Source organism: Cornus florida, unplaced genomic scaffold (assembly GCF_030987335.1).
Source record: "Cornus florida cultivar Cherokee Brave unplaced genomic scaffold, ASM3098733v1 CherokeeBrave_3.0.0_Hap2_Chr04, whole genome shotgun sequence".
Lineage (NCBI taxonomy): Eukaryota > Viridiplantae > Streptophyta > Magnoliopsida > Cornales > Cornaceae > Cornus > Cornus florida.
In genome coordinates this window covers 5,091,576-5,111,934 of record NW_026775574.1, presented here as the reverse complement: position 1 = coordinate 5,111,934, position 20,359 = coordinate 5,091,576, and the positions used below count along the sequence as shown (strand labels likewise).

Below are 20,359 nucleotides of genomic sequence, written 5' to 3'. Positions count from 1 at the left end.
AAGATGCCAAAAAAAAACACACACACACACACGAGCAGGGGAACTATTGATATTTGGTAAACAATAATTAAGAGTAGAACTCTTGGTAAAAAATAATCTCACATTCAAACCGAATCTGAGCAGCATAATAGGTAAAAAAGTAATAGGTCACGAGGACACTTGGTACTGAACCCTTTCATGTCCGTGCAGATACTTCACCAGAATGAAGGAAAGAAATCGATACTGGTGACATTGTTGAACAAATTTGTGGTACCATTAACGATACAACAATAACAGAACAATATGAAGCTGAAATGCCAAAAGATTATAAATCCCAAACAAAATGTTTGGATCGATCAATCATTTCCTTGGAACGCGTTCTAAATTATATATACACCGAAACAAGCAGTATATATATAGATAGGACATAGGTAGTGACGTAGTTCTCTTTACAAATGTTGTGTACTAAGTTCTCAAAATCTGTATGACAATACAAGAATTTCAGGAAGTCCACATCCCGATTCTGCAGAAATGATACAGGCAGTGAGAGCATCACATTCCTAGACTTTTCCGTATTTCGGTTGATGATATATCCATGCGGAAATTCTCTGCTGGTATTGAGATAAAGATGTCTCTCAATTCTTCTGGAATACATAAATCTTCGAGAACCTGTAGAAATATTATACGATAACGTTGCTAATTATTCCAAAGACATCAAAGAAAAAAAAGATGAGCGGGATTGCTTCACAAGCTCTAGGGATGTCCACAAACCTTGAAAACCCCATCTACATTTCGACCACCCACAAGGAATATGCATCCTGTTCTTTTGCATCCGACAAGTATATCCAACATCTTCTCATAATCCCCACCATAGTACTTTGGCTGGAAAGTAACAAGAATTACTTGTAAGGATCAGCTAGAATAATACACAATGTTAACCTTTTTATAAAAGCGCCTCATTGTCATTAAGAAACGAAAGCATTTGTAAACAAGCTCGGGTCACAATATTGATTGATTTGTTTATTTACTGGGTTTATATTCTAGACCACTCTCACAGTATGGTCAGAAATTTCTATGTTGGTTGGATGTCAACTGTTTCCCCTCATTGTTGAAATAGCGGTAGAGATTTCTGTCTTTTGAAGGGTGGTGGCTGGAAATCTATAGTTTAAAACACGAGGGGACCTTTGGAGATTTAAGGTCTACCATTTGCAGTGTGACCAAGAGAACAAAGGAAAAAAGCGGTTTGGTTGCACAAGCAATGGAAATGAACCAATAAAAATCCAAATGCAACAGCACAACAGAAATATCAAATACAAAGAAATGTGCTCAAAAAGTGTTGAACGAGCAAGAGATTTGATTAACCTACCAACAAGAGAAGAAAGACAGAATAAGAATTTCAAAGATTATGTAGACCTTTGTACTTAATCCCTTAGATTAAAAAAAAAATAGAGATAATAGAAACAAATGAGAAAACACCACAAATGGAATCAAGGCAATTTCAAGGTTAGTACTGTGGAAATTACACTCTTAATTGTAAAAATGGTAGAATCCAGGGTCGGACGTGAGAAAAGGTGGTCACATAATGAGAAAATCATTTAAGAAAGGAGGAACAATCATAATAGGAAAGGTAGAATTGTAACAAAGGATGAGTAGGAGAAAAAAGAAAGAAGAACCCATAAAGTAGACTAGGGTCAAGATTTGATTAACCTACCAACAAGAGAAGAAAGACAGAATAAGAATTTCAAAGATTATGTAGAACTTTGTACTTAATCCCTTAGATTAAAAAAAAAAAAAAAAAAAATAGAAACAAATGAGAAAACACCACAAATGGAATCAAGTCAATTTCAAGGTTAGTACTGTGGAAATTACACTCTTAATTGTAAAAATGGTAGAATCCAGGGTCGGACGTGAGAAAAGGTGGTCACATAATGAGAAAATCATTTAAGAAAGGAGGAACAATCATAATAGGAAAGGTAGAATTGTAACAGAGGATGAGTAGGAGAAAAAAGAAAGAAGAACCCATAAAGTAGACAAGGGTCAAGTTTTATCCAAAAACATTGTTATACAAGGACGTGGTTGGGTTTTCATAGAGGATAGAACCCGAAAAGCATTTATTTAAGAGAGGACAGTTCAAACCTTATAACATGCATAAATGAGAGTAGATTATCTTACATAGGCAACATGTATTGAAGTGTATCACGGCCAAAGGCACGCAAAAATCAAGTTTTCTCTGTAAAGCTTATTCTAAAATGATGTACTTGGGTTTTCAGAGAGAGAACCATAAATCATGTATCCAAGCGAGTACACTTCTAACATTATAAGATGCACTCATTGTCAATATATTTGCTGATAAGAAGCCTTTAACCATACATTTGCCCAAAATCTATGGTCTTATTCCATCTTAATTCAAATGCTTTCTTAACCTATCAAGCATAGGCCATGTACAAAATTAGTTGGGATGAGCATACCTCCCAAAAAAGGAAAAGGTAATGCACCTACCAGTGTGCACCAAAATAGGAAATAAGCTAAAAGAATGACCACAAAGGGATCTAATTTACGCTAGCATTCTTTTCATACATGCTTTTCAAAGTTCAATTGTGTTGTGGACTGTTTAGTTCTTAAAGTTCTATTTTTTATTTATTATCTTTCTTTATATTGAATATTTAATGGATGAATCAGTGGAAAAAATCTTTCAGTAGTTGGTGTTGTTTCCTATTATTGAAGATTTAGTGTTACTAGAGGAATCAGTGGAGAAAAATCCTCCTTGTTTCCTATTTTCTAATTCTTTTCATTCTCATAATTTCCTCTCCTATATAAAGGAGCCTCCACCATTGTATTGTATATGAATTGAGAGAGTATTATAAAAGTGATGTAGCCCTTTGGGTTCTTTGTGCCGTGGATGTAGGCCCTAGTGGTTGAACCACGTAATATCTGTGTGTTCTACTTGTTTTATTTATCTCTTCGCTTCCGTTTTATGCTTTACAACACCTTATGTAACAAAAGTTTTAGGCTTTCACTGTCAGTACATGAAATAGGAGTTGTTATCATTCACATTCGTTAAAGTTCTTTCAAGTTTGTGCATGATCTTATTTGAAAGTTCATCCTTTTTCATTTCTAAAATTTCTACTTCAATAAAAGTATTGTATGTGTTACCACTTGGTGTAGATAAATAAACGTATATCAATCGCTTAACAAAGATTTATAATAGTTAGAAAGTCTGATGTCAAGTTCTTTCAAAACTTTTGGGTACCCCAAGATAAGGTAATCAGGATAGTTTGTTCAAGTTAGCATCCCTAACTCAAACTTCTGTCTTTCTTCTGTAGGCAAGAAATGGATTGTGAATGTACTTCCAGTGTAGACAGAAATAGAATATATATATATATATAGGACCATCAAAAATAGCTTACAAAGACTGAAAATGCATCCATAAAATTCACATTCATTCATTCATTCAATAGTCAATACCAAAATTAAGATGTAAAGGATACATCCCCACATATAGCCTAATTGAGAAGGTTGCTTAAGATTGCAGTATTTTAGTAACTATGAGAAATGTAACCTAGGAGGTGACAAGCAGGCAGGTGAAGTGACATGTTGGTGATAAGCATGCTGGTGACAAGTGCATAAATTTTGTTAGTCATTTTTACCTTATAATTTTACTTATCAAAAAAAAATTTACCTTATAATTTTGAACTTTTATCTCTGACAAGCGGACTATTATGAAGTAACCTCCTTGGTAAGTAGTTCCTGTAGCCTTGTGGAAGCCTCTTTTGTTGTTGCTTCTTGCCACCAACTCGCTCGTTGCCTACATGTTAATTACCTACTTGTCCCCAACTTGTCACCTCGTAGGTTATTTTTCTCATAAGTACTTCACTCTTAAAGTAACCTCCTAAGTTAGGTATATTTGGGGATGCAACTTTTAAGATTGCTCCGTCATGTGAACGCAACTAGTTTCAGGTTGAATTAATCATTCATTATCTGGAAGTGTGGTATTTTCCTTGGCTTAAGCTGCCACACTAGCTAGTGATTATTTTCCTAGCAAGCGAACATTGACTGCATCAAAACATGGGACTAAGTAATCTCCAAGAGTTTCCAGCTCACGTTTAGCATAACTGTAGTACAAATTCTATAGAAGTTCAAGCAAATCATAATTGTAGCAGTATGAAATTCCTTACCTTAACAAGCCTCGCTGCTGTATCTGCACCAATTACAAAAGCACTTCCAGGAAAAGTTTCAGCTTTCTTATAAAAGTAAGGCTGATTGGAAATAATCACCGTCTTTCCTGCGCTTTAAAGCTTCAAGTCATTACTAGGAAAAAAGGAAAAAAGATTCAAGTCATTACTATTTTATTTGGAAACAAGTAAATTAATTACCTAACAGATTAACAACTCATCAGTATTGCCTAGAATATGTTTCTATAAGCAACTTCACAATCATGATGGAAAAGAATACGAGTTGCAGAAACTAGTGAGAAAACTCAACGAACTGCCCAAACTGTGGATTAAAAAAGACTAAAAATTACAATAATAATAAAGGGACAAAACATTGGTCACAGCCACAATAGAAAAAAAATAAATAAATAAATAAAAAATAAAAATAAAAAATAAAAAAATAGTTAATATGACCGAATGGCTACCAAATGAAGTTATAGGCCATTATACATCAGCAGCAATTTGGACCCCAATCTAGTTACAACAATGAAAAGAAATGATGAGTTAGATCGCTTTTCTTTATTCTGTTTTTGCACCAGTGTAAATTTTAAACAGGGTACTTTCTTTAATCTAAAGTAGAAGAGAAGCATGAATAATTGCTAAGCACCACTTTCAAATTTTAAAATGATTATGAAGTTAATTGGGTGAACTACAATGACCGAAATTTTGGTTGGACGGTGTAGGCAGAACGTGGTCTTTATATAATGGGCATGTGTTGGTATAGTTTATGTAGGTGTGGGGTTTTAGGAACCCTGCTACATCAGCAAGTAAAGCCACGTCAGCGCTGACCTGGTCACTAGCAAGGCTCACAATGGCGTGGCTTGAATGCCACACTCTTGGGTTGGTCTTCCACTGATCAGTTCGTCTAATATATCCCGTTTATTTTTTTGGATAAACCTCTGACTTGCAAGGAGTCCCTCCCTACGGGTAAACCTCTAAACTGGTGAGGAGTTCCTACCTACAGAAAAACCTCTAACTGACAAGGTTCCTCCTTACAGATAAACCTCTAAACTGGCAAGGAGTTCATCCGTACGAGTAATCCTTGAGAAAAAGGGGGACCTTGTGACCCGCGAGTGGTGTGGAGAGGGGGAGACGTCCCTCCCCCTCTGACCTCAATGGAGGAGAGGGCCATTCCTTGGCCTGTTACAGAGAAAGGAAGAGTAAATGTGAGGGGGGGGGGGAGGACAACGGAGGAGAGGGCCATTCCTTGGCCTGTTGCAGAGAAAGAAAGAGTAAATGTGAGGTTCCCCTTTGTCAGAAGGGCATTTAATCCTGTGTCCCCAATTGTCACCTTAATAGTACAGCCAAACCGACTCGAGACATCTTTGGGTCAAATTCCCTTTTATCAGGAACCAGTGGACAATTCTTTTGACCAATAGTCTTTACCCAAAGCTGACCCCCTATAAATAGGGTAAGAGTTAATGCTATAGGCAGAAGAAAACCAACCCTATTACTTCTATTTGGAAAAGACTTGCTTCGTTGGCCTCAGACCTCTGAAGTGACCACAAGAGTGGCCTCTCCCTCTCTTCCTCAAACCCTTGGAGTAGGGTCCCCTCTGTGACAGATCAAACTTCCTCCCAAGTATCTACTCACTGGAGGGCCCATCATAGACAAAGTGATTCTCATCTCTTAGAACCTCACTCCTACAAGTTATAAGGATGTACTGGTGTAAAAATTGAATTAATTAGTTAATTGGAGTCCAGTCTTCCCACACATTGAATTTCCCACAGACCACTTAAGTTTGATGGTTTCTCCTAGATGTTCTCACCTAGTGTTCCAATTAACCTTTGGTTTGCCTATATTTTTAGCAAAGTTTCTTCCTTGTCTTTTTCTTTTACTTTCTTAAGAAAATTCGAAGTCTGTTGAGGCTTTTTGCTGGATAAATGTATGTCCGAAAGCTTTAACATCAACAGGCTAAGATAAACTAATGAAACATGCTGTGAAGAGGAAGCTGGAGATGGTGGTAGAAAGGATTGGGACCATGGATGTGTGTCTTGTTGAGAAGGGATTGTGGTCATATAGGGATGAGCACCAGGTTTGGTTTATCTAGACGCAAGACATGCTATCAGCATTGATGGTTATGGTGCACAATATATGGGGGGAAATGCCATAGAAAATGTGGGGGAAAAAAAATGAATGAATGAAGAGAAGAAGTGAATATGGAAGTTTTTCAATGGTTCCAATAGTGAATTAGCAAGTGAGAAAAAGAAGTTGGTGAGGTGGCATGCAGTTTAGTGGTTAATTTTTTTGTCTTAAGAGAGACAAAACAGAGAAGGGGATGATGAGGTTAAATTGGTGATATTTCTCATTAAGTGCATATTTGACTTTGTCTCTTTAGTTTAACGATGACAACTTAGGTGTGTTTAAAAAACTGTAAGATGGTGTCAGTAAAATTGGCCATTAATATTAACAGTTGAATGATGAGAAGAACCTATGAGCAACAAAAATATCCAAAAGGAACTGCAGTACAACCTTAATAATTACCAGAAATGTCATTGCATTGTCAAAACCCAAGGGAGGTCAGTGTTAATGACCCTAATTAATTTTATGTTATGTCTAACTACAAGTATAGTACTTGCAGCCTGTCTAAAGCCCCCAATTTGCATTCATCAACAAACACAGGAAAACTATTCTCTATGAATTCCAATTTCCAACAATGACAATGCAACCCCAGGCCTATTATGATTGCCAAACATGGTGGCATTCCATGTCCCAAACTATTGCAAAAAGTTCAAAAGAAAAATAACCCACATCAAATGTGTGGGTCTGAAAACAAAACGGATTAACTGGCCTCACCAACTTTCTGAAATTGCTTAACACGATCTTTGATTTGAGACACTGTTAGAGGAGGTTTGTCTGCATTTACTGCTGATATCTCAAAGCATGGATATCCATCACCACAAATGCTGCATAAAAATAAATCACTCATGAGAAGTATCATCTATACATATTTTTAATGGCATGGTAAATTTCTTTAATGTGTAGAAATGCCTTAACAAAAAGAAGTTTAACATATATGTTCCATCATAGAAAAATTTTACTTCAGGCTCAGGGGTCTTAAATGAAATAAGAAAGTGGGGAAACGGAGTTTCCCCTTTATGCTGTGTTCGGTAGGAAGGAAGGAAGACGTGTGGAGAGAAAATAGGAAGGAAGTAACGAACTTCCTTTGTTCGGTAAAGATGATACAAGGAAAGAAAGGAGAATAGGAAGGATGACCCATCCTTCCTCCTTTACAAATTTTCATCCGCCCAAAAATGAGCGGAAGAAAGGAGGGAAGACAAGTAGACTATTATAGAAGTTTTAAATTAAATACCTATCCTCTATAAATTACAATATTATAAATAGTATTGGATATAATAGTAAAAACAATTAAAACTTTTTATTTCCTTATCTCTTAACGAGCATAGTAAATTATCAGCATATTCTCTTCTCTTCTATCCAACCGAACAAAAAGAAGAAAATATACAATCTCTTCCCTAGGGATGTCTCATCCATCAATTCTTCTCTCCCTTCCATCCAATTTTTTTCTTTCCTACCGAACAGAGTTAAGATATTTAAAAATACCCCTTTTGCTTGATTATTTTTTAATAATGTTAAAATTGATTCAAATCATACTAAAATCAGAAGGCAGAATTTTACATGCTAGGTAAAGAAAGACCACATATTTCCATATAAAATTCTCTGATCATATGATCGAATGTAAAGATGTTTAAGACCTTTCTGAAGTTTTAGATATTATAAGGTGAAGATGGGTAATAAAGCTAGGAACGTCACATGATACAAGCCCAACAAAAAAGAAAATAATGATTTGGGCCAACATGACAAAGTTGAAGTATGGGAGCAGCAATGCCATCCACATAAAATAATGCTATAACCTATTCACAGAGAAATACATAGAAATTATATGAATTGGTTTACTGATACACAAGTTGAGGTATAAAAACCCAGACAACACTACCCTGTTTAAAAAAAAAAAAATTTAAAATATATATACATACTTAAAAGAATGGGTAAATTACACTAACCCCCCTTGAGGTTTACCATAATTACACGGACCTCCGCAAGGGTTTAGAAATTATTCTAACCTCCCCTAAAAACGAAACGTTATTACATGGACCTCCCTTTTTAACAGTCAAAGTTGTTCAACGATGGAAAATGCTGATGTCATGCATTTCACATTATGGAATTCCAGTATTGCCCTTCATTGGAATGAAAAGACTATTTGAACCCTCTCGAGAGATGTTCAATAACAAAATTACCCTTATCTTGCAGTGTAACTGTTATGCAATCTTCACCTCTATTTCAACCAGATCACTCAATTTCATCAGTTCTGGGACAAACTAATAGCAAAAGAAAAAACAACAGGAAGAAGAAGAATAATCGTATGTTGTATTATGTCAAGTTATTATTTGAGGCCACGTGTGTGTGAGTATATATAACTAAAAGTTACATGTGTGTACTGTGTGTGTCTATATATATATATAACTACAAGTTAACTGTGTTTATATATATATAACTACAAGTTCACTGTAAATGCCCTAGAGTGCTTAATAGAAAGCAACCATCTGTCAACTCAGCAAACTACAAGCAACCATGGGGAATTCTGACTCGCAGTTTTGAAGATGGGGACTAGACGACTAATATGAGAATCTCGTGATGATGAAGGCAAGAAGCAATTCAAGCAAGATCGACAGTATTAGAAAATTCTAGAGATGCAACGGTTGGTGTTCACGTTTCAATTTGATAGGTGTTGGCTTGGGGGTTCGATGGTGAGTCATTGACGATGGAGATCAACTGAGATGTGTTTCTCGGTTAAAGATGGAAACGACAGCAAGGGTTCTGCGATGTTTCCTTGGTGTGCTTCTATAAACTGATTGGGACTCTATTCTGGGTGGATTGGCGCTAATCGGTTGCATGATTTTAGGAGATTTCCACAACTACACAACCAAATGATAACCATGATGGCAATTACTGGCAAACGACGACGCCCTACAACAACGACCACCACACAACAACGATCAACAAGACACCGATGACCTTCAATGGAAACCACACAACGACAACGATGAATAAATTCTCTGTACGATAATGACGACGGTTAGACTCATAGTCGACCATGATGATCAACGATACTACTGACCCTAGACTTCATGCATTATTTTTCAATTCCCATCAAATCAATATATTGTTTCAATAAACCATAAAACCAAGACCACCAAATTCCACTCAAAATTAGAAATTTCAGAAAATTAGGGTTTGCAGAGACCTTCATTAATGTGTAGTGTGGTTTCTAATTACAGTTGTAATCATTATTTCCATGTTTACCAGCTTGAACATTGTCATCCCCAGAAAGAATGGGAAAGTGGGGATTCGAATGTTAGGGGTATAATGAGTTGGGCAACATTGTAATTTCAGTCAATACTGCGGACATTTAGGTAAAATTAGCAATTCAATTCTGTTAGTCAATTTGACGGACCGTCACTAGTAGGGGTGTTTGTGTAACAAGGTTTCGTTTTTAGGGGAGGTCGGAGTCTTTTTTAAAACCACAGGGGAGGTACATGTAATTGTGGCAAATGTTAGGGAAGGTCAGTGTAATTTACCCTAAAAGAATTTACATATTCGACATATATAGTCAGTAATATTTTTTTCAATTAAATTGACATGATTATGTGTTATTGCATATTACGCAGACTTGAGAAATGAATATTGTTACTTAATCAAGGTCAAATGTATACACTAACACAATCCTCTTATACAAATAAAGATTTAACAGTCATACGCTAATAATAGAAAGTTTTATGTACCTGCCAGCATTGCAGTGCCGAAAGATAAACTTTTCAGGTATAGAGAGACAACCTATATTTCAGTGACTCTTGAAGAAATAGAAGAATCTACCCAACATGCTAAAGGTAAAAACAAAAGAAAAAAGATGCACTTTCCTACTCCGTTTCTATGAAATAATTACACACAGAATAAGAACTGGGAAACAACTCCCATACCTCCAGTATCACACAAAACTATAAAAAAAATTCTTTTGAAAATGAAAAGAGAATTAAGAAAAGATAAGATAATTTTTCGGAAAGGCTACAAACCTGTCATGCCAATACCTATAATGCACATTTAATTCACCAAATGATTCAAAAGTGAGTAAATCGTTTCAGAATCATAATTTTCAGGAAGTCATCCATTTACCTAGTAGCAACTTCCAAGAGCTTTAGATGACCATCATGTAAAGGATTAAATGAACCAGGTAAGATTATCTTCCTTTCTGAATTTGACAGATCCTTCTCTGCAAAACATTATTCGAAAAAGAAGAATAAACAAAAGGTTTAAGTGTCACTTAATAGAGGTTGGTACGACATAAGGGTTAAACCATACCACTTGAAAATGGATAAACCTTAAAGCATATTTGCCCACTTATAAGTTGCTCTAGTTGTTTGTCTTCATCAAAGTGCTCTACACATTCATCAGGAACTTCAGATTCAGACAATTCTGAATCAAATGTTGCTGGTACGTTGCAAGCATTTGCAATTGCCTGTAACGAAAAGATAAATGACAATTAGTCAAGACTGGTGGCAACAGAGGATAAATGCAACTTCATGACACAACAGAAGTATCAGAATTACAAATTTTAAGAAGGATATTCATGCTATATCCAAGTTTTGTCATGGCAAACATTGGTAAATCCACAGTTAGGACACTAGAACTTTCCATGTAGTAAATCTCGTAATATATAACAGCTAAGGTATACTGATCCTAAGCTCTACAATATATTGGACAAGTTCCATTCTCATCTACAATAATCCTTTCCTGCAGATATGACAATTTTCACAAACAATGCATGCAATCCATGGTATTAAAAATAAATTAATAGTTTAGACTTTAGAATGGCCATCTCTTTCAGAAATCAAAGCATAATAATTCATGATTATATTATAAAACATTTATCTTAAAATAAGCATTTTGTAACGTAAAACAAAAGAATCATTATGATTCTTTCGCAAAGTATGAATCAGAACAGTTACATCTTTAAAATTTATCACAAACCTTGAGCAAAAACTGACTTGAAACCCTTTCTTCTTGCTCTCTAGTTCGCAATCCCTGAATTGATTCATTAAAATGGAGTATATATGACTATTGAATATTTACAATGAAAAGCTGAATTTCACCGGTAAAAAAATAATCTAGTAATACCTTTAACAAGGTAACTGTAGAAAAGCACATCCGGTCTGATGTCCTCGTTGACAAGTGGAACCTATACATGCAACGAGAATCTGAATCTAAAAATGCAATAGTTAAGATCTAAATCTAACTTGAACAATCAAAATTAACTTCACAAACAAGTTGAGATCAATAATCATCTATTAAAGCTGTGAAAAAAAATGCATTCTAAGGGACAAAGGTTTCCATGTCAGAATCTAAAAGAAAAAAGGTCAAAAATGCACTACAATAACAATATATACTTATATATACTTGACAACAAAAGACAATAATGGAGCAAAATACATATCATATATTTAGATACAAACAAAAAAGACACTGATATAGTGTAATTTTACTGCAATACACTTTTCATAGGAAACATAAAATTTATAAAAAGTGTGGACAAGGCACCCTTACCTTGAAAGAGAAACAAACTAGGAAAGAAAACCTTGCATCATGCACAATAACCCAAATCAAGCAGGGTAGAGAGGACCCCTCACACATTCAAGGGATCTTAACCGCACCCCCACCCCCACCCCCACCCCAAGTTATGAAATCTGAACCACAGTTACACAACCTATGCAATATTTTCAACTACTACTAAGGATGAGCTTTTTAACACAGGTTTACAGTAACTAAAAGATTTACAACTACCCTGGTGGCTTTTTCTTTTCCTTTTAAATAATGATAAAGATAACATTGTGATCGTGTAATGGTGTAAATGGAAAGTATAAAATAACGCAATGTTTAGTGAACTACCCGGTAAGGCAGACACAAGATCTATGAGAATTGCTGTGGAAACCCTCTCACGTAAGGGAAGCAACATCCACTTTTCTGACTCCTTCAACAATTCTTTTAACCCTGTCTTCCCAAACTGACTGGAGCAATGCAAGCTCACACATGTCCATATCAAATCATTTCTTTAGTGCCCATGCACTGAGACTCCAAAACTCCATAACTTCCCCAACAGTGAAATATCCCGAGACATGCCAAATCCCCAAAATGAGATCCAGATGTGGAATTTGACAATAGATAAACAACTAATCTACTGACTATGATTGTTCTTAGCAAAGGACACAACATTCAAGAGTAAAAGGAAGACAGTAAGTCCTTCAAACAAGTAGGAAAGCAAGGAAAAACATAATAACACCCCACAAACAACGTAGTAATTTAATATAATATGATCAGGCTGAAGCCCTATCTGCGTCCTCATTTGTGAGACAGTGCACTCAACTGAAAGAGACACCCACCTTCCTACAAGATAAAAGATCTCTCTCATGTATTCCCTTAATACAAAGAAAACTGTAAACATTCAGAAGCCAAACAGATAATGGTTGAGTATTTCCCTTCAATAAGAATATTTGTAAAGCTTGAGCCTTGCCACTAGAAGACCCATCATGAGAGGCTCGATTTGTTTTAACGCTAAATCTCAGACTCATGGTATAATAAATTTTAATCATCACCAAAAATAAATATAAATAAATAAATAATAATAAATAAATAAAAACGAAGAACAAAAAGAATGAAGAAGGATAAGACTCCAAATACCAATAGGAGACAAATTTTAAGGGAAAAAAGGATCAATCAGAGATGAACTTAATTTATTTAGTCACAAAAGTCATTAACCAATATTGATCCCACGGAAGAGGAAGATTGGAGATAAACCTAATATTTGGCATTTATTTTAGCATAAAGTGATTGCCTTCAGGTTCAAACTCACGTCCCCATGCTTTTGAATCCAAGCTTTTACCATGGCCCCTAAATTTATCGAGTAAAAGAGATTTAATCACAATGATCTCTGGAAGAACATACAACTTCTCAATGTCGCATGGTAAAAACCAACTAGACTTCTTTGTTTAAGAGGCCCAAAAAGAAGATATAACATAAATTTGTTCAAAGTGGAGTTTTTGTTTTTTTGGGGGGTGGAAGTACTATAACCTCCCCTAAGGTTTTGGCAAATCACCCTTAGATGAAACTTTTGCAAAACTCTGACACCCCTTGTTAGAGTTTGTCAAATTAGCAGTGTCAAATTATTAATTTTATTGATATTTTTACCCTCGCATTTTTTTTTGTGTCTCTTCAATGATTCTTGCATTTCTCTGCAACCATAGTTATTGAATTGTGCTTGACATGCCACTTTGCCCACATAGGGCGTTAAAGAATAAAAAATGTGAAACTAGAGAACATTACAACAAGTCAGTCGATATGATTTTCCTTAACAATATAGTTGGCCATGATCCAAAACATCAACTGTAGATCCACTAATACGTTAGTATGATCACTTTATATGATTTCTCTTAAACTCCATTCAACGTAAGAAACCTCCATTCCCAAGTCCTTAGACTCCTTACCACAGGGGATCCACTCTGAAAATATTTGTTCACCATTAGAGATGGAAAACCGGGCCTGACCCGAGAGCCTGAAGACCACATGGCCCACACCTACCATTGGAGACGTGGGAAAGAAAGATAGAATTAGGGATTTTTGTTTATTTATTATTATTATGGGATATTTCAGCAATTTAGGGTTTTATTTATGGTAATAGGTTGATTAGGGTTTTTCTTCGATGCCTATTTATATGTTGGTTTAGACATTGTGAAGGGCAGCTTTTGATGATTATTATTGATATTGAATTTTGAGATTATCGTGATTCCTTCTCCCTCTGAATTCTTCTTCTCTTCTGATTCCTCTTCCCTCTATTCTTCTTCCCATTCTCTCTCAATCTCTTTCTGATTCTACTTGAATTCTTATTTCGAATTGCCCCTACCCGCTGCTGCATCAATTGGTATCAGAGCAAAAGATTCAAAGTGTTCACAGCAATCAAACCAATCTACAGTTCATCCATCTAAATACCACAGCCGCTGCATCAATTAGCAATCCAATCCATTTATCACTTTTCGGCCATCTGAAGATCCTAAGCCCCAGCCGCCACCAATACAAACCAACTGACACCCTAACAAAATTTACAGCCACTGCCTCTGTTGCAAAATCCAGAACCAAAGCACCGCTGCTTCACCATCACCAAAACCACACAAACCCTAGTTGTCATCTTCCTCGATCTTCGTTCACACTAATTTGTCAAAGTGTGCCCAGATTTTTGCAATTGTTCACCGAAATTTCAGCATCCTCTTCTCGATTCTGGAAAATCAACTTTGGATTATTGCAATCTGCGTGACTGATTTTGGAATGTCAACTTTGGGTTATTGCAATCTTTGCATTCCTTATTGTCACCAAAATTTTAGCGCTACTGATTTTGGAAAGTCAACTTTGGATTATCCCGTCTGGTTTGGAAAGTTCAGATTTGGGTTTGAAAAGGATATATTTTGTTTCCTTATAAACCAGATTTGACCAACCTCAAATTTAAAATAGTCAGATCCAGCCCATTTAAGGAAGTTGCAGATTGAGTTTTCAGGCCCAAGCTTAGCCCAGTTCAGAAGAGACCAAATTTCAAAGCCACAACAGAATAGTTCAGCCTGTTCAGTAGTAGACTGACACCACAAAAAAAAAATACAGAATTCCTACACCAGTTCCAGCTGCTATTTTGGGATAATCTTCAACAATTGGAGCATTCAATTGGGATCTACATTGGACTTCGGAAAAGGCTCATATACTTCAATTAAAAATTGTTATTAGTTCTTTTATCCATTCAATTAGTATAGAAATTTGCAAAAAGGTCCTAACTGAACCCATCTAAATTTTGAACCCCTTTGAATTGCTTCAGTCGCACATTTAAAAAAAAAAAATTCTTTTCATTGTTTCCACTTTATTTTTACACCTAAATACCCACACCAGTGCATGACTTCTAGCATAATTAATTTCATTTGCATTCAGATTTCTTAGTTGTGTGCATTGTTCTAGTTTATAATTTAGTTTACTTAATTCAATTTGAGACCTATTTCGGCATTATTCTCAAAACTTCGTATGTTTGCACCATTCTATTAAGGCATAACAATGTTAAAAGAGAACGTCGTGTTATGTCCCCAATGGTTGTGTTCGCCAATCAAGACTAAGAGCGTTGAGCATGGGCCAAGCTTTCTATCACACGAAAATAAAAATGTTTGGTGTGAAGATGAAAGGGAAACAAAAATAACCTTGAAAATAAATTTGGAACAACAACTTTTGAAAATTGGAAATATGCTTTTTCAACCTCCATCCTCAATCAATGAGCTCCTTTGGTTGCTCACCAAAACTGATCACTTGCTTTGCAAAGTCAACCAGGACCCATGTTCTTCAATGCAAGCTGCACTCTCTCCAATAATGAAGGCTTTAATTGCTAAAGAGTTTTTAAAGCAGTCAGATTGTGATGTTAGAGTTGCAGTAGCCTCATGCCTTAGTGAGTTAACAAGGATTACAGCACCAGATTTTCCCTATAATGATGATCAAATGGTAGAAGTATTTCACGTGATTGTATCATCTTTTGAAAATCTATCTGATACATCTAGTCCAACTTATGGTAAAAGGGTCAAAATCCTCAACACATTTGCAAGTGTCAAGTCATGTTTGATAATGTTAGATTTGGAATGTGAAGAGTTAATTGGTCAGATGTTTTGGTACTTTTTAAAGGAAATAAAGGATCATCATTTGGACAATATCTTTAGATATATGGAGCAAATTATGACTCTTGTATTGGAGGAAAGCGACCATATCTCAGTAGAGCTACTTCGTCCTCTTCTAGCTAGTGTTAGAAAGGAAAATCAGACTATTTCACCTGAATCTTACAAGTTAGGAGAAAAAGATTTGAACAATTGTGCTACAATTCTTAAGTCTTGTCTTTCAAAAGCTCTACAGTCCATGGCCCTCTTGTCAATTGATTTTGCTGAGATAGTCGCTTATGTTTGTCAAGATGAATCTGAAAAAGAGAATTTTGAATATAGTCACATCTCTCCAGTGTTGGCAAAAGAAGAAAATGAGGTAATTGAGGAACACCCAACTAAATTGCCACACATGAGTATCCTGCAAAACAATATTGCCTTAGCCCAGGAACGCATTCGTCTATTGTCGCACATAATCTCACGCATCCTTGGGAACATGTTGAACTGAGTCAACCAAATGATGAATTTGCACAAAATAAGGTCACTCAAGATTGTCTTGAAGAGATTAAATTTCATGAGTCATCCACCTCCATTGTGTCAAACAAGGATGTCAAGTACAATAGTAATTTCTGGAAGACACTTTGGACATTCTTAGGAACAAATTTGAAGTTTCCTTTTGCATCTTGTCCTTTGAATGATACAAAAATTGAGGTTGTGAATCAAGGTCTAGGAAAGATAATTAGTTTTATTATTAGCATGCACCTAGACACTTGGGACTTGTTTATACCTATCATGGATTATGTTTATACAAGTGTGACTAATCAAAGTACTGGTAGTTGTTCTTTGGAGATTATCTACAGTTCTTTACCATGCCAGTCCATTGATTATTGTCATCCACCTCCATGTATGTATTCACTTGAGTTTGTTGATTCCTTCGTTCAGCTTGTTCATGATTTTTATGCCGCTATGAGACAAGAAATTGTCTTAAGTAAAAAGAAGTATGAACTCATTGCGTATGCTCATCATAGGAATCATGAATTTAATGAAGGAGATTATGCTATAATTTGTCCACATCATTCAAAAATCAGGACTTAATGCATATTTCTTTGACTGGTCTATGGATATGAGTACTAGTTCAATTTTTGATGTGGAGTATCTGTTACCTAACCGAGGCACCTTTGAGCCTCCTATTTTGTTGGCATGTGTTCCTACAGGCGTCATTCCATCTTTCTCAGCATCAGCACCGGCACTTCTGTCTTCTCAACTGCAGTATATGGATAGGATTGATCGTATTTGGGATGTCCACGATTACCTTCCAGCTTCAGATTTTACATGGATTGTAGCAAAACAACTTTATTATATTGACTCTTACTTTTTGAAGATATACATTTGCATTTACTCCCCGAAGGAGAGTTCTTCTCAACCGGGAGAGAATGATGGAGAACCGGGGCCTGACCCGAGAGCTTGAAGACCACATGGCCCACAACTACTATTGGAGACGTGGGACAGAAAGATAGAATTAGGGATTTTTGTTTATTTATTATTATTATGGGATATTTCAGCAATTTAGGGTTTTATTTATGGTAATAGGTTGATTAGGGTTTTTCTTCGATGCCTATTTATATGTTGGTTTAGACATTGTGAAGGGCAGCTTTTGATGATTATTATTGATATTGAATTTTGAGATTATCGTGATTTCTTCTCCCTCTGAATTCTTCTTCTCTTCTGATTCCTCTTCCCTCTATTCTTCTTCCCTTTCTCTCTCAATCTCTTTCTGATTCTACTTGAATTCTGATTTCGAATTGCTCCTACCCGCTGTTGCATCAATTAGTCTCTATTTAAATTCTCTTAAAAGACATCATGCCAGTTCTCTCTACATCAGCCCACATTGTTGCTCAATTCCAGCAAAACATGACTGTGTAAAGGAGATGAAAGTGAAACTGATCCAGGCTAATAAGCTAACTTTTAATCACTATTAAATCCCCATCAATGGTAAATGATTATTGTGAAATAACAACTCATTTACCCACTCAGACACTTTCCTAATCCAAACCCAGGAAAAAAAAATACAAATTTATGTTTATATATTAACATTGAATTAAAGCTTCAAATTAATACATACATGCATATATATATATATATATATTCACAATACCTGTGTTCCCCAAGTTTTGGGCGTGTGCTGGCCAAAGAACCAGTGAAACCCACACCTAGAACAGGGGAACCTGTCGAATGGATAAAAAAGACACAATATTAAGCACAATAGTGATAGCAAATTCTATTTAGCATATAAATGTTACCTATGAAATTCATGTTTTCAGCTAACATACTTAGGTAGTGGAAGTACTTGCACCTGACTATCAGCAGTAATTATACAATAAATGCTGAGATTATATCAGGCAGCTTCTAAGAGTTTTGGCCCCAAGCAGAGCCGCTCCAAAGCAATACCAAAATATAGTGTCCACTAACAATGTAGATATGGTTCATGTTGGAATATTATATAACAAAATCCAAAAGTTACCAACTTGCAGTGCTGATCTTAATATTTCATTTCAATGTTACTTATCTAAACACAATGTACGATTCAGTCATTCATTCGACCATCAAACAAACGAAGATACACCCCTTTTTTTATACTAGTTCCTACTTAGAACTACATGACTCTTAGACTCCATCATGGCAGACTGGCAGTGACTATAAGAGTCAAAACTCTTTAACATCTTAAACCAATTAATATATACGTCATTAGACTGACTTCATTTATATGTTTTTCTTTACAAATAGAAGTCTTTTATAAATTCTACTCGATTTTTGCCCTTAAAATGTAAAAATAGAAATTCATCATCTTTGAACACGATATGAATCTCATGATTGCACAATAAGGATCGTAGTGTACACCAATTGTGATCACTTGACAAGCTGATGTACAATAACTCCAGAAACAGTTTCCATTGCCAGCCATTTGAACCCAAAAGAAAAATTAAAAATACATACTTCTAGAGACTGAATGGATTAACAGCATAATACCTTTGAGTCCAAGACTCATATCTCGACAGTAATTTAACAGTTTCCAATTAAAGTAACTGATTATTGATATAAATTGCAAGAATTCTAAACTGAATGTCTTGTTCAAATACAAAATGATGAGGTAAACCTGGGTTAGAGAGCTTGAGTGCACGATTATAAGCCAATAATGCCATTTCCTCTGCAGTTTGGCGACTAGAGAATTGGGCAGGAACCTTAACACACACAGACAAAGGTACATACCCCAAATAGCCAATGAGAAGAAAAATTAATAAAACAATGACAACAATTACCAGATTTTTCTGGATGATTTAAAAGAAGAAAAAACTGTTGGAAATGAAATTTTAAAATTTCTAATTAAGGTGAAAATTAATGTTACAGTTGACATACATACATACATATATATATATATATGAAGACAATTGATGACTATCGATTCGAAGGGAGTGATGCAAAAACGACCTTTCCGAGCAATTGGATCATGGACATTCTTGAATAAGGGACCACAGCTTCAAGCACAGTGTTTGAAGCTCCAGGTACTGACATCAAGCTTCCTAACGACTGCATAAATTTGATGCTATCTCATTATCAATCAGTATATATACATATAATATATGTGTGTGTAGAGAGAGAAACCTGAGAAGCTCCGCCGGAGAGATAGAGAACAGCCTGAGTAGGGCTCGAGTGGATTGCTTCCACAAGAGCTCGGATCCAACCGTCAGTCATCGTCCCTCACCGAGTCTCGATCGTTGACCAATACGATCACACAATTCAGATCCTCGTCTCTCTGTGTAATTTAGCTTTGTCGAGACGCAGTCGTTTTGCTTCCAATTGAAGCAAACCAGTCGTTTTTGGCTTTTACAAAGTACTACAGTATTATTCTCTTTTCAAAAAATAAAGTACTATTATTATTCTTCTTTCATTTATTCACTTGTTTTATTAAATTAACTTAGAACTTTTTTTTTTTTTTTTTTAGCTTACCCTTTAACCAAAAAAATAAATAAAAAAAACTTAGAACTTTTTTTTCTTTTTATTTTATTTTTGTTAGATTAACTTACACCTTAAGAACAATTGGGCTTATTCTTCTATAAATCAGTCCAAGTTATTGGGCTGTTGTCTTTTCGGCCTGCTCTCGTACCGGTAAATTACCTTTATCTGTACAAATTGCTTGAATTCTTGTAATTTAAAAATTAAATAAAAAACAAAAAAAATCTAGGAGATAGAATATAAGCTAAAGCCATTAGACACACAGTAATAAATAAAATTTATACATTTTTCACACAATTATTTACTTGTCCATTAATAATTGGCTAAAGCAATAGTCCTGAGAGCATGTAACAACTTCTCACTCTTGTTATTCTAAAAAAAATAAAAATAAAAATTTTTGTTAAAACTAAAAAAATAATAATA

General features: G+C 35.4%; 1 protein-coding gene across 4 annotated transcripts; it reads right to left on the bottom strand.

The window, feature by feature from the left end:
- Nucleotides 1-283: 283 nt before the first annotated feature.
- LOC132302581 (uncharacterized) lies at nucleotides 284-19,774 on the bottom strand. 4 transcript variants are annotated; one of them, XM_059799488.1, is made up of 12 exons: nucleotides 19,586-19,773; nucleotides 19,412-19,510; nucleotides 19,080-19,164; nucleotides 18,081-18,150; nucleotides 11,385-11,445; nucleotides 11,238-11,291; nucleotides 10,569-10,725; nucleotides 10,383-10,479; nucleotides 6,987-7,096; nucleotides 4,155-4,261; nucleotides 751-861; nucleotides 284-648 (listed from the first exon to the last, which is right to left on the bottom strand). In XM_059799488.1, exons 1-12 carry the CDS (start codon nucleotides 19,673-19,675, stop codon nucleotides 532-534), a joined length of 1,158 nt encoding a protein of 385 aa, XP_059655471.1. In that variant the 5' UTR covers nucleotides 19,676-19,773; the 3' UTR covers nucleotides 284-531. The 4 variants fall into 4 exon arrangements, with proteins under 4 accessions (XP_059655471.1, XP_059655472.1, XP_059655473.1 ...); XM_059799489.1 differs by lacking the exon at nucleotides 18,081-18,150 and having other exon boundaries at nucleotides 11,385-11,470; nucleotides 19,586-19,774; XM_059799490.1 differs by lacking the exons at nucleotides 19,080-19,164; nucleotides 19,412-19,510; nucleotides 19,586-19,773 and having other exon boundaries at nucleotides 11,385-11,470.
- Between the last annotated feature and the right edge of the window lie 585 nt (nucleotides 19,775-20,359).